A 14,385-nucleotide genomic window follows, 5' to 3' on the forward strand; every position below is an offset into this window, starting at 1 on the left:
AGCTGTGCCCATGACACAAAACCTCAGGTGACACTGAGTGATAATAAAATAAATGTCTTTATTTTTAATAGATGGACAAAACAGACCCAAAACCAGACAGTATTTTCCTGAATTGCATGGGCACTATTGAATACAATACAAATGAAGTTAAAACATACATATTTATATTATGTTTCCTATCTGCTTTTTTAGGTATAGTCTTAATATAACATTTCTGACACAGACAAAAATATACTTTTTTTTTAAACTATAGCCACAAATACTGCCCTGATTAATAGCAGACTTACAATAACTGTCTAACTGCACATGGTACTTGATCAAATACACTTGAAGGGCAGAAGGAAAAACGAATAGCGTTTTTTTCCTATGATACTTATATTTGAAATATTTGTACTATATGAAAATAAAAGACTAAATCTTTTACTTTATTTGATCCACTTAATGTTTACATTCAGCTCAGGTTCACGAAAGTATGTTTTATTTATAATACATATACGATCTGATACGGACAAATATAAGTGAAATCGTAACTTTTTTTGACATCTCAGCTATGTTATTAACCTTGATTTTATGAACACACCTCATGCAAAGGAGGTAAAAAAACCCCTGTCAAATAAATGTTATTCACAAATGCTAAGAATATGAAAGCAAAATGTATGATTGCGATATGAATATTTTATCTAGAAATTGTAGGCTCAGAAACAATAACTTCAGTGTCTGGAAATGAGCTGTTTGCTTCACTGGTTGTCCATCCAATTCAGTGCACAGTACTACTGCCTAGAAATTGCAAAAGTGGGAAAGGAGCATCTGATGATACCCATGAAAATAAGGTCTACTTCAAGAATCACATCCTGTTGACGTTTTGCTTGTGGAAGTAAAGTGGTTGTACTTTGTTCCTTTTCTTTGTTGTTGGTTGTTTGTTCTTTTTTTCCCCCAGATATCATAGATATGGCCTTTGGTTATATGAACAGCTTTGTATAAATTTTAATGGTAGGATAGCTGAACTATGGCAATAATCTTGTAAACAGACTTTGTTGGGGGGGGTGTTTTGTTTGGCTTTTGAAGTTGTTCTGCTCATGTCGCAGCCCACCACCCCAACCACGACAACTGCTGTTGGACTCACACAAAGACATACCCAGAGACACGGAAAACAGAGTTATGGTCACCTCATGGACAGTCGTCGGTGTCACTTCTGTTCTTTGCATAATAAAGCTTCCATGGTGAGCTACTTGTAAAAGTGTTTCTGCCAACCAGAGAGGACTGCAAAACTTTGTTGCAACCACTTTCCACCAGAGAACACAGAGTTCCATCTGAACAGGAATACTTTGTTAAATCAGAATAATTTCACAAAAATAGTTGACAGGATAAGCAGTATATAATATTCTGATAATGTTGAAAGCATCTGGCTTGAAATTCTTTGACTAATGCATTTTGATTTTTTACTTAACTTTTTCATTTTGAGCATTTTAAAAGCCTGTGTTTCTTTATGGCAACAAGGGAATACAAGGAAAAAGAAAAGACTTTTATTTTTCAATCATAATTTCTTTTAAAATTCTATCTGAATCCCCTTCTTTTCTTTTCCTCCCACTACTGGGAATTTTAAAATAAATGATACAGAAATGCTGCTGTATTCAAAGCATTGGGCCACTATGCAGCTTCTCACAGTGAAATTCTAGCAATTTCTAGACAAAACTGAAGTAAATTTTCAGAATCACCTGCAGGTGGCGGTAAAATGGAATCCCTTAACTCAATTTGGAACTGCAGCATAAGGCATTAGTTACATAAGCAGGCAAAACCATGGCTTGATATTTTCACGTAAGAAGATCTTTAGGCTAGTAGATATGTGCCAGAAATGGGTAATAATTAAGCTGTGGCTCTGCTCTCCCATCTCTTTGTTCCATAAAATCTCTTTCCTCTTCTCTTTTCCATGGTTCATAGTGGAATGAATACCACTGGGCTTGCATCTAGTTTGTGAGACCCTCAGCACCCTGAATTTATCTGTGGCTTGTTCACTCACCCCCCAGGATTTTTTTTAATTGCTTTGCTGTATTGGCTTTTCTGGGTTTTTAGTGTAGATCCTGGTTTTGATTTCCTCCACCCAGAACACATTCAATATTTGGTAGCACAGTAATACTAGAATTAATGCATATTTAGAACAGAGATGTAGTGTTATTTTTAAACGCGGTGAATGGAAAAAAAACCCCAGCATCTCTAATTTTCTCTACGTATAAAATAATATGCTTATTAAAACTCCACAAAAGGAGTAAAAACATACCTAAGGATTGAACCTTGTGAAAGTTTATGTCAACACAGAATACACAAGTTGATGGCTTCTTCCTTTAGCAGCAAAACCTATTCTTACAGCTCCTATCCTCCAGCACAGCTTCTCGTGCTGTGAATGTTAAAGAAGAAATCTCACTGGTGACCAGCAACGGGAGGATAATTAGATTTCACCTGCACGTTTTGTCCCATGCGTAGATACTAAAAAAGAATTGTTGGAGCTTAACTCTTAATTGTATAGAATTCTAGCTATTAGATCTCCCGCTGTGAAAGGCACGTACCAAAGGGGACAGACACAATCATCTCGGCCATGAGCAAATGGAAACGACATTGCGTGTTCCCAGCTGGCCAGGGCAAAGCTGGAAGAGGCCCCATCTTCCTGCTTTGCTGCTTCTGGCCAGCGTGACCGTTCACGAGTGAAGTCTCATCCGAGCCTGGCCGCCGCTGGTGCCTCACAGGGTCACCGTGACAGTCCAGGAGGACGGTTGTGAATGAAGGGGCCCAGCATGTAGTGGAAGACACTGCTCTGCCTTTCACTGCGCTTGTGAGTTCGGCTTTCTTTCCAGTTCCCCTCCAAGATGCTGCTCCTTTCGGAGGTAGACACTTACAGACGTGGAAAGCTGTCCAGCAAGCCTTTTTTTCCACAGGAAATCAAATTTTTGAGAAAATGTGATTTCCCATGGAAAACTTAGGCTTTCCAGAGTAATTCCAGAAAGATCAATTGAAAAGACTTTTTAATGTCTTTGAGAATACTTTTTACATTAAGTGAAAAGCGGGAATTTTCCCCATAGAAAACTCTCTCCTCTGTTTTTTCAAGCATTCCTGACTCTCCTTACTTTAAATGTTTATTCCATTGCTGCAGTTGCTTGGTGTCAGACTGCTTCCTTCAGTGTTCATTTTGATGATAAGTCAAAATAAGGTTTCTTTTCTCAACATTGAAAAGTTCTATTTAGTTTATAAGAGTTCTGTAATTTTTCACAATCTGTGTTTCAACACTTACTATTGCTTAGAAAATGTTGTTATCCTCCATTGGTGACAGCCACTAACCACAGGAAAAAGAGAACACCTATAGTAACATACTTTGTTTAAGTTCATCTTGCATTAAATATAACATTATTTTAAACTGGTGGCTTCATTTAACTTTTTAAATGAATATATGATGTATAGCACTCCTATAAGGAATTTGTTACTGTTTGTGCATTTTGCTGTCTTATACAATTAATAAAATACTAGGTTTGTATTATGTGAATTTCGTTATGAGGAAAAAAAGGAACAGACCAAAAACCCAGGGAAGACATTTATCTGTCTTTGCTCAAGCAACCAGCTTTTTAGTAATAAATCACTTATAGCTGTGACGATATATTTTCTCTTAATGCCAGTATAAAATTGATTGATAGTATTTCAGAGTGACTGTATTATAATCTCTTCATACAATGTCCTAGCTAAATAACTGTTGCACTTTTTCTGCTACATATATTTTCAACTGTAATTTTTTTTTTTAATTACACAGTACATAGATCCAGGCAACAAGAATGGAATCTGAGTGTATCTCAGATCTCATCCAACATGTTCGATAATAACAGAAAAGAGTCCTCCCATGGGTTGCTCCAGCTCCTAGAAACAAAGAATTGTGCAGTGGCATTTTATTCCCAGTTCTTGCTTTTCTTCTGATAAAATGCCTCCTATTACTCTTTGTAGAATATCCTTCTCTGCATTGCTTTGCCTGTGGCTATGTGACTTTTTAATTATCTTCAGCGTTCGACAGCTCTGGACTCGAATCAACATAATTGAAGGCTTCCTTGTTTGTGAATGTTGAGCTCAAAGTTAGACTGTGTCGTGGATTCACAGGTGCAAGTTCATTTAGTACAATATTGTCACTTTTTACAAGAGTTGCTTTGTCCATGTGTTCTCTACTGTACCTGGCAACAACAGCGTCAAGGAAGTCCAGCTTTGGTGGCAAAGTCCCACTCTCAAATAAGTATTTGGCTAAGTAGGACACTATAATGTTAGTAAAGAAGGAGGTAAGCATTGCGAGTGTTTTAAATGGGAATCGCTGGATATAGATGTTATTTTCATCTGGATAGCAGCCAGGATAATAGATCAAGGGCTGAAGGTAGAGGTAAGGTTCTCCTCCAGTTACTCTGAGAACAAGGCCAAATAAATATCCTGCAATGGCACCATAGGTGTTGGTTCCTTTAATAAATAGCACACAGAGGAGCTGGGGGAATATGATGATATAAACAAGGTCAGAGCTGAGGTACCACAGGCCATACACTGATGAAGCTAGCAGTGCCATTGCTGTTGCTGACGCTCCAAACAGAAAAATGGTGATTCTCATGACCCACACGATTTCCCTGTCTGAGGCCTGCAAAAAAAGGGCAGTGTTAGGTGGGTTTGTTTTCATGGCAGCATAGGTATGCCTACATTTTTGCACAGAGTCAATATGTAAAAGGAAATTTTGCACAACTTATTCAATATTTGCAAACTAATATGTCTCTATCTCCATCTCCATCTCCAGAGCAGAGAAAAAAAACCCCAAGGGTTATGGCTGCCATTCTCAACATTGTTAAGCTTTGAGCATAACGAAAATTTTGATAATGTGTCAAAGAATAAAACAATGGTAATGTTAGAAATTACTTTTAAATAAAAGCACAATATGGCCCAATAAGAAAAAACTGTCTGCATGAGAATTTCTTCTTCTCCTCATTTCCTAAGAAAAACTCTGATACGCTAGCCCATTCTCTTGTCAAATGATTTTCTGATTGATCAATAATTCAGAAAGTTGTGTCTTTTTGTTAAGGATTTAAGTAAAGCTTAATGGTTGCAGCAATAATTAGGAACTGTTTGGATAAACTGCAGTGCTATGAGAACTCTTGAAAGCTGCCTCCCCTGAGATACCTCTTTCACCTCTGTCATCAGTCACTACCATAAGTATTTTTATGACTTTCAGTTTATTCAATATACCATTAGGAACAAAATGCTATACTTTTTCAAGTCATAGACAGGAACATGAAAGAGGTGTTTCATTATGAAATTACAGCCCATGTATCACCTAGTTAAGGGCTCATGTAAAATATTCTCTAAAAGTAAAAATCAAAATGTAATCTTACATTTTGCCGAAAGGAAAGCTGGTAAATGTTCCGAGCAAACATAGAACTTGCTGATAAAATTGAAGAGTCGGCTGATGACATCACAGCAGCAGATACAGCGCCGAGGCCAAAGAAGGAGATATAGACTGGGCAAAGGTATTGGAGCACGATTGGCAAAATCATATCTGCTTCTTTTTTAGCCATGGGGTCAGGGAAACCATACTTGGTCTCGTTCCAGGCTGCAATATGGACACCCGTACATCATTAGTAACATAAGTAGTCATCAGCAACAGCATCTCTTGACTTCATGTATAGTGAGATATTCATATTGGCACATTTTTAGCCACATTCCATGACCAAACTGTTGCCACAGCTGGAGCAATGGTATTTTAGAGAGTCACTAGACCACTGGTTTCCAGTGGGCAGATTTTGTTCTGCTCGGCATTTTTCTCTATCTCTAAGCTAAGTCTGACCACAGCCTATGGTTATCCAGTAGAACGTTTAATACTGAAACTTCATAAATGCAGTTTTCCTCAATAAAACAAGTCTATTTGTGATGTGTTTAACTGTTTTCCTGGATTACAGACTCAAAGCTCAAATCCATGTGTTAAACATTTCTAACAACATTTCAATCAGTTTAGCTACATGGTCACCATGATGGGCATCTCTCTCACTATGACGAAGAACTTGACAGGGGTATTTTGATCAAGATAAGAAATTCCTGATAAAAGACTAAAATAGAAAGTTATTTTGCAGTTATTACTGTTTGAACCAAATAAGAGTATCAGAATCTAATTCAAACTTTAAATGGAAATATGACATCTGTATATACCTAGAACAAGCAAAATTACTTAATCTCAGCCTGTTGAGTAGAAGCAATTTCCCCTGGAAGGAACATTCTATAATATTATTTTTCAGTGTAATCATCCGTCAAAGAAGTCATAAGTTGATTATTGATGTCACCTGGATAGATTATATCCAACATAAGCATTTTAGGGCTTTCATGAATTTATTATGCTATTAATTTTACATTTATTTAATTATTAATATTTAATGTTTTACCTGTAGATGCTCCAATTGCACCAATGAGTACTGCAGGAAGAGCCATGACAAAACAACCAAAAGCAGCCAGAAATGACAAAACTTGAGCATATGTGGCAGAGGACGAGGAAAGAACTCGCTGGAAATATGCTTGCCATGGGATTCCTCCTAAGGTCTGCAAACATAATCAGCATCATCCCATCATTGGGGGCTAACACTGAAATTTTTTTAATAACACCATATACAGACCATATAGAAGCATCACTTGAATGCTGAATGTCGTGTTGCTGCTCTTTCATTTATTTATTGAATATCAATGATAGCTGTAACTATAATTCTCACAAGTGATATTAAACCTTTATAAATCCACTTAAATCCCATTCTTTTAGACAAGTTATTTGTTAGTACGATTAGCAACAACACTTAGCACTTACAGTCCTGTAATCCCTAAGTATTGTGAGCTGCATAAATATTTGATGAAATCTTACAAAATTTTATAGAATACTATTGCCATATTTCATATTTGGAGAATTTGGCCTCCAGTACCCTCCCCAAGATAGAATGAGATTATTCTTCCATAAGATTTGAAGGCAAGATTTTGTCTTCCTTTGTGAATGCGTGTGGCCATTAAAACAGGGCAACAAATTCTGCACACTTTGAACACAAGTATCTGAAAAATTATTCTCCCATTATTTTAATCAAATATACCAATAGAAAGTAAAGATAAATCAGTAAAAGAAATTTTCCTATTATGGTAGCAACGCTTCTCTTCGTTTGGGTATACAGCAGTGAAGTTCCTGATTAGACTTAAAATTACCTTTGCAAAATATGATGAAAAATACTATTATCAAAGGTTGAAAAACTAAGTGCTAACAATTCTGCCTTGAAAGCAGAAGTTCAATAGTCTCCACTAAGTAAATAACTGCCTAAGACTAAACTGCATGGAAACAAAATTAAATCACTCGCTAAATGTGCACAGCCCAGTTCTACACATTAAATGAGGCAGGAGGCATTTGGACCAAATAGTGTGTATGCAGGTGTTTCATATATGTATCATGCACACATAGGGACCAAATGAATGTTTTACAGACAACTCTGATTTTGACTTGCTATTTATGACTATTTTCCTTTGCATCATTAATAATGAACCTTTAACCAAGCTTTCCAAGCATATGTAAATTTCTTGAGCTATAATGAAACAAACAAGATGAAAAGAAAATGTGAAACGATTTAGCAACAACAAAGCTTTCCTTTGGTCACTAACAGCGATGAAATCTTCAGGCTTACTAGACAGAATACGGCTGCTTGAACTACTGTCAGACTTTGGCTCTCTGAGATCTCTAAAAAATTTATGCTGGGTAAAATAACATATTTTAACAGCATAAGTATGAGAAAAAAATGAAGATTTTTGGTTGGGGGAAAAAAAACAGAAAAAAGAATCCCAAAGTACAATATGATAATAAAAACAGTGTAGAGTAGCTCAGGGACACTGAAAATTGTTAGCATGTGTTGGCAGATCTTCTAATTGAAAGTGCTTAATAACCATCAATCCCATGTGTAATACATAGGTATTAAACAATGAAAGCCTGCAGTTCATTCAGGCATGTGTGCACATATAAATTCATCCATCCACCCATCTCCGCAAAGCTTTTTCTACGCCACCTATACCTGAGGCATATTTAATCATTTGTATAACGTATTTATTACCTTCTGCAATGTATAAATTCCTTTGCCAACAATGACATCAGTTAAGTATTGGCTGTACACTTTTAACTAATTTCAGCATAAGTCAACTCTTTCAGCTTGATATTTAAATTGCATTCCTAGCAATGCTGAATTTGACAGCTGTGCTACAATATTCTACTGATATTTCAATGCAATCATTCAAACGTGCAGAAATATTGAGCAGAAGTCAAGAGGGTAAAAGTTTTGCATTTTCCTGGAAACTCTTAACTAGACTCCATTATTTTCAGTTGTCACAGTAACTCAGAGTGAGTGCTTAAATGCTTCATTCCTTCATACAGGACATCACTTACCAGTAAAAGGAAATTGTCCAGCCATGTGTAAATGTCAAGTGAATTGATAGTTCCGAGCCAAGGTGCTTGGTGCACCTGCTGCACAGCTGTGAATCCAATGTCTGTCACTGCAGGATGGGACATCGCAAAGGGCACGCTGACCCACTGTTAGCAAAGAGAAACACTTTGTTCAGGTCTAAAGAAGGCATTTTAAATCTGTGAAATTTCAATATTAACCTTCATCTAGTTTTCTTCTTGTGTGCTACAAGTCTAATGCCAAATTTCTGAGCTGACTTGGAGAAACATCAGGTTATGTGCCAGTGGAACATCTCCAAAATCCAGACAGCTTCATATGGATGGCTTACCTCTGTCTTGGAGAGTACAAGTATGAGCAGAGAATTAGTCAGGATAAATCACAAATTCAATGGCAAAGACAATTTTATACATCTTCATTTTATTTTCCCTAAACTCCACGTATATTCCTTACGCTCCTTGCTGGACCACACTGTAAAGAAACATCTACATATAAACCTGAGCGCAACAGCATCAGGATTTGCCAGTATACAAGCATGAGCCATCACAAACACATGTGAAGGCTTAGGAACGTGGTTTTAATATAACACAAAACTATATCATGACAAGAAAGCGGTGCTGTTGGTGAACCTCACTTCTCTTGCTCCAAACCACTTAGTAGCCCAGTGTTAGAGCACTTCATTTGCTTTCCTCTCTCTGTCAGGTTTATGCTGCCCTTAATACAGGGTCACATGTTAATATTCCCCCAGGATAAAGGTCTTTAGCAGTGCAAGAGATGCTTTTGCTGGAGAAGCATTTCTGTATTTTGATTTATCTACAGTTTTGGGAATTTATGTAATGCACAGCATATGTAGAAGCTGAATGGTTCACAAATATTAACATGCATGTTATGGAAGGAGACTCACTGTGCGAGTGGTGAACAAAGGTATGAGAGAAGAAGATTTGGAATAACTTCTCATTTGAGGTGGCCAGCTGGAACTTGGATTTACTTTTTCAGGGTATTTAGCACTATTCCTATGAAGTCAGTAACAACAGGGAATGCTTAGTGCTTCTGCAAATAAGGCTGTAGGCCTCACAGCAGGATGCCGCAGAGTGAGGACAGACACAGGGTTGGTTAGTGACCACCTGTGTGAGCACTGGCTGAGGCAATTTCCCTAAAACTGCACAAGAACTCTGGTGAAAGCAGGGAAACAATTCTGGGTCCCCAGGGTGCTGTTCAGTTCCTTCACCTTGAACCACCCCATTTATTTCAGGCTCAGATCTCTGCACACCTGTGACTATCTTTTACCGCCACTGGCAAAGAGAGACAGCAGCTTCTTTGCGCACCTGTGATCTGAGCCCTGTTGCATTGACAATTTTCATAGGAGAGCTGAAAGAACAGCAGTAAATAAAAGGATACCCGCTAGCCTCTTATTGATAGCCGAGGAGTGAATATTCATGCCATCATATTCAAATAGCAAGGTCATCTGGTGAGACTTTCTATACTGTAGTCTCCAAGGATGTTGTAAGGAAATGAGAGAAAAACAAGGAGGTGATTTAAAACAGGAGGTTAACTAAGCTGTGTGAGTAGGTGACAGCTACAGGAAAGAGAAACAGGAGAGTATGAGTCCTGCAGGTCAAGTGTCAGGGTTTCTGGACTACTTTACTAACTGCTTCCTACGTCTGATGCCTCCTTCCAGTGCCTGTGCCACAGTCGTTTGGATAGACTGGGAAGGAATCCATGCCAGTCCTATTTTGGGTTAGACATACAGTCAAAAGGAAAATTGCAAGAGTGTTTGTACTATCAGACTGGCTGGGAAAAAAAGGCACAGAATCTGGTCTTCTGATCAGCACTGTTGTTAAAGCATGGGCTGTATGCTGATGTAAATGCAGACTCTTTAAATTCTGCAAGTGGAGATATTCCTCCTCCATGCTTTCAGTGAAGACACAGTTCCAAAACTAAATCTGGGCAATAGGTCTCAGCAGTCATCATAATGCTCAGGGAAAAATCCTCAATGAAGAACGGAAATAAAGCTAAACTTACCAGACCCAGGAAGATGCAGAAGAGTTGAACTACATCAGTGTAGGCCACAGAATACAGCCCACCCACAAGTGTGTACATAGTTGCAATCAGGGCAGAAACAATGACTGAAATATTGACATTAATGTCAATGATCACACTTATAGTGGCACCTATGAAGAAAAACAAAGCACTGTGTGTTAGTGTATATGTTAGTCGCAGTATATCTGATGAGAAGGATCACTTTTGTTAAGTTCCATATACAGGTGCTGGTCTGATACTTAGCAACAGCATGAAGATATTCCCCCCTCTGTCTTCTGCACACTCCTACACCACTGAAAGAAGTGGGAAAAGGAAGGCCCCTGTTGGTCTACGTTTAGCATCTATCATTTAAAGGGTTCTTATAAAATGGAAGAGTGAAGGGTCTCAATAGCCTTTCCTTGCATTGCTCAAGCTCTGGAAGGACTACACTCTCTTGTTTTTTTTGGAGAAAAGCAGCCACACACAGAGAGCTGAGGCCTCCCTGGATGAGTTGCAGCCTTATGGGAACAAGCGTATCACTGGGGAGGTCTGCTGAAACATATCACACACTTCTCCACTTACTCTCTGAGCTAGCCGCTTTTGACCAATGAAGGAGTAGAGGAGGCATCAGCTATAGAGACAGTTGCCCACTGACCCTTCTATAGTGTCCTTGAATTGTTTGCATGGGACAAAGGCAGGTTTCTTTGCAAACTGGAGAATCCATCCTCCACTTAGAAACCAAGAACTTTTCTAAGCATCACCAAGCAGATTTCGTTTGTTGAAAACAAACAACACTGTTGAGCTGATCAGTCAGTCTCTGCAAAAGAGCTCATAGAATCAAAGAGTTTCTGAGACTGAAAAGCAGCTCTAGAGATTGTCTAGCCCAAGTCCCCACTCAAGCAGTGTCAGCTGGAACAATTTGCTCAGAATCATGTTCAGTCGATTCTTGAATGCCTACAAGGATGGAGATGTCACAACTTTTCTGGGTAACTGTCACGTCGTGAGCTTTCAGGACAATTACTCAGGTTCACAGATTCCCAGGCTAGGATTAAGGTGAGTGACACCAAAGATCCTAACACCAGTTTTATTTATCAGTCAACAAAGAACTAACAAGGATGTGTTTCAGTTGTCTGCGCAATCAACACACCTCACAATGAAGAGCCATTAGTGAGCAAAAGAGCTGACCTTGCCAGAGATAGTTTTCTGTTAAGACTAGAAAGAAAGGAAAGTGATAGAAAAAGAAAGATCACCACCCTTCGGTCCTGTGACAACCACAACCACGGCACATGCAGCAATCTTTTTGCAGTGGGCAGAAAGCGCGCCTAACTGCCCAGGGTTCTCACCTTTTATACAGTCAAGTTCCTGCCAGTATTTGACCTCTCCCAATGAAAAAAAAATAAATTAAATTGAAATGGAATTTCCTGTAGTTCTGCTTGTGCCCATTGTCTTTTGTCTTGCCATGGGGCAGTGCACAGATGAGCCTGTCTCTGTCTTCTTTATTCCACTCCCCTTACTGCCAGATCAGGTATTTATGCATGTGCATAAGAGTCCCCTGAGTCTTCTCCTCTCCAGGTTGAGCAGTCCCAGCTCTGTCATCCTTTCCTTACATACCAGATACCCCAGTCCCTTAATCATCTTTGCACCTCTTCATTGGACTCTCTCCAGTATGTCTGTGTCTCTTGTTTTGGGGAGCACTGGATCCAGCACTTCAGATGAGTCTCACCAGCGTGAGACTCCCTCAATCTGCTGGCAGTGGTCCTTCTAATGCAGCCCCAAGGCTGCCATTTGCTTTCTTTACCACAAGGGCACATTGCTGAGTCATAGTCAACTTCACTGCCTTTTAAGACTCTCAGGCTCTTTTCTGCAAACCTGCTTTCCAGCTAGTCAGCCTCCAGCCTGTACTGGGACATCAGGTTGTACCTCCCCAAGGCGCAAGACTTAGCATTTCCCTTTGTTGAACTTCATGAAGTTCCTGAGGGCAGCTGATTGAGGTCCTTCCGAATGGCAATATAATCATCTGGTCTATCAGCACCGCCTCAGTTTTTATTTTGTGCAAACTAGCTGAAGATGCACTTGGTCCCATCGGACAGGTGTTACATAATGCAGGACCCAGTATTGATCCCTGGGGTACACAACTGGTAACTGGCCACCTGGTGGCTTCCATGTTGCTGATCACAGCCCTCTGAGACCAGCAGTTCAATCAGTTTTCAACTCTCCTCACTGTCCACTTATCCAGTCTATACTTGATCTGTTTGTCTATAAGGATATTACAGGAGATGGTGTAAAAAACCCTTTCTGAAATCCACAACATGCCCTACTCTCCCTTCATGAACCCAGCCAGTCAGCTCATTATAGAAGATGTCAGGTTGGTCAGGAATTATTTCCTCTCCATAAATCCATGCTGACTTCTCCTGATCTCCTTCCTGACCTACATTGGTTTGGAAGTAGTTTCCAGGAGTATTTGCTCCATTGCTTTCCAAGGGATTGAAGTTAGGCTGATCAGCCTTTAGTTCCTGGTATCCTTTTTTTTGCCCTTCTTGAAAGTGGGAGCGACATTTGTTTTCCTAAAGTCTTCAGGAACACCTCTGATTACTACAGTCTTCTGAAGGTTACTGAGAGTATTCTTACAATGCTATCAGCCAGCTCCCACAGCACTCACTGGATGCATCCCATGAGTTCCCATGAAATTGTGTCTGTCCAGTTAATTTAAATGTTTTTGAATTTGATCCTCCTCCAGCAAGCCTTCCTTGCCCTGGACTTTCCTAGAGTTATCAGGGTCTTGGGTTTCCTGAAGGCTCATCTTACCAGCAAAGAACGAAGCAGAGAAGGCACTGAGTTCCATACCCTTTGCCACCAGGTCCCCTGTCCCATTCAACAAGAGTCCACATTTTCCCTACTTTATATGCTCATAGAAGCCTTTCTTACTACCCTTCCAATCCAGGTTCAAATACAGGTTTCTTGCCAGGTTCAAATCCAGGTGGGCTTTGGCTTTTCTAAACTCCTCTCTGCATGCTTTGATAGAGTCCTGTATTCCTTCTAGGTCACCTGTCCTTGCTTCCACTGCTTGAATGCTTCCTTTTAATTTCTGAATCTACTCAGGAGCTCCTTTTTCATCCATGCAGGTGTGCTGCCAGTTTTGCTTGTTTTCCTGTTTGCCAGGGTGGACTGTATTTGAGCTTGGAGGAGGCGATCCCTGAATATCAAGCAGGTCACCTTGACTCCTCTCCAGGGCTGTCTCCCATATGATTTCTACAGCCAAGTGCCTGGAGAAACAAAGCTATACTCTCCTGGAGTCCACCGTTGTGGTCCTGTTCTTCGTCTTTTCCCCTCCTCTCAGGACCCTGAATACCACCATCTCATGAACACTGCAGTCAAGTCTGCATCCAGCCTTCACATACCCAACTAGTTCTTCCTTGTTTGTGAGTAACAGGTTGAACAGAGCACTTCCCTTCACCAGCCATCTGATCAATTATTTCCAGAAGTTACCGTCAGTGCATTCAAGAAACCTCCTGAATTGCTTGTGCCCTCCTGTATTGCCCTCCCAGCAGCAAGGATCACAGCTATACATTTCCCTTAGATGTATTAGGTATTTCAAGTGATTGCAGTGTTTTAAAACCATGTTTGTTTGGGTTTTTTGTTTGTTTTTTAAAATAAAAAAAATCTCCTCTTAATTAGGATAAATTAAATGGAGGATGTTGCAATAACTTTTAGTCCTTGAAGGTATTGTAGATGAATATTCTTGACCAGATAGATGGAAAATTTCTGGCAGTAGAACACAACAGGGTGTGCGGTGGATAGGAGATGCAGGGACCTGCCTGGTGGTGTTTTGTTGTACAGTGAGTCTTCAAAGTTTATTGCTTAAAGATTACAGACTCAGATCTCTTTCACAAGATGTGAGCCCTCTCTT

General features: G+C 39.5%; 1 protein-coding gene across 1 annotated transcript in view; it reads right to left on the reverse strand.

The window, feature by feature from the left end:
* Positions 1-4,021: 4,021 nt before the first annotated feature.
* Positions 4,022-14,385, reverse strand: part of SLC5A7 (solute carrier family 5 (sodium/choline cotransporter), member 7) — a 20,777-nt gene continuing 10,413 nt past the window's right edge. Inside the window, exons 4-8 of the mRNA XM_009873290.1 lie at positions 10,482-10,630; positions 8,447-8,590; positions 6,432-6,585; positions 5,391-5,608; positions 4,022-4,645 (exon numbers count right to left, since the gene is read on the reverse strand). Coding sequence (XP_009871592.1) covers positions 4,022-4,645; positions 5,391-5,608; positions 6,432-6,585; positions 8,447-8,590; positions 10,482-10,630 — 1,289 coding nt within the window. The remainder of the gene's footprint in view (positions 4,646-5,390; positions 5,609-6,431; positions 6,586-8,446; positions 8,591-10,481; positions 10,631-14,385) is intronic.

The sequence above is a fragment of the Apaloderma vittatum genome, unplaced genomic scaffold (assembly GCF_000703405.1).
Source record: "Apaloderma vittatum isolate BGI_N311 unplaced genomic scaffold, ASM70340v1 scaffold3597, whole genome shotgun sequence".
In the NCBI taxonomy this organism is placed as follows: domain Eukaryota; kingdom Metazoa; phylum Chordata; class Aves; order Trogoniformes; family Trogonidae; genus Apaloderma; species Apaloderma vittatum.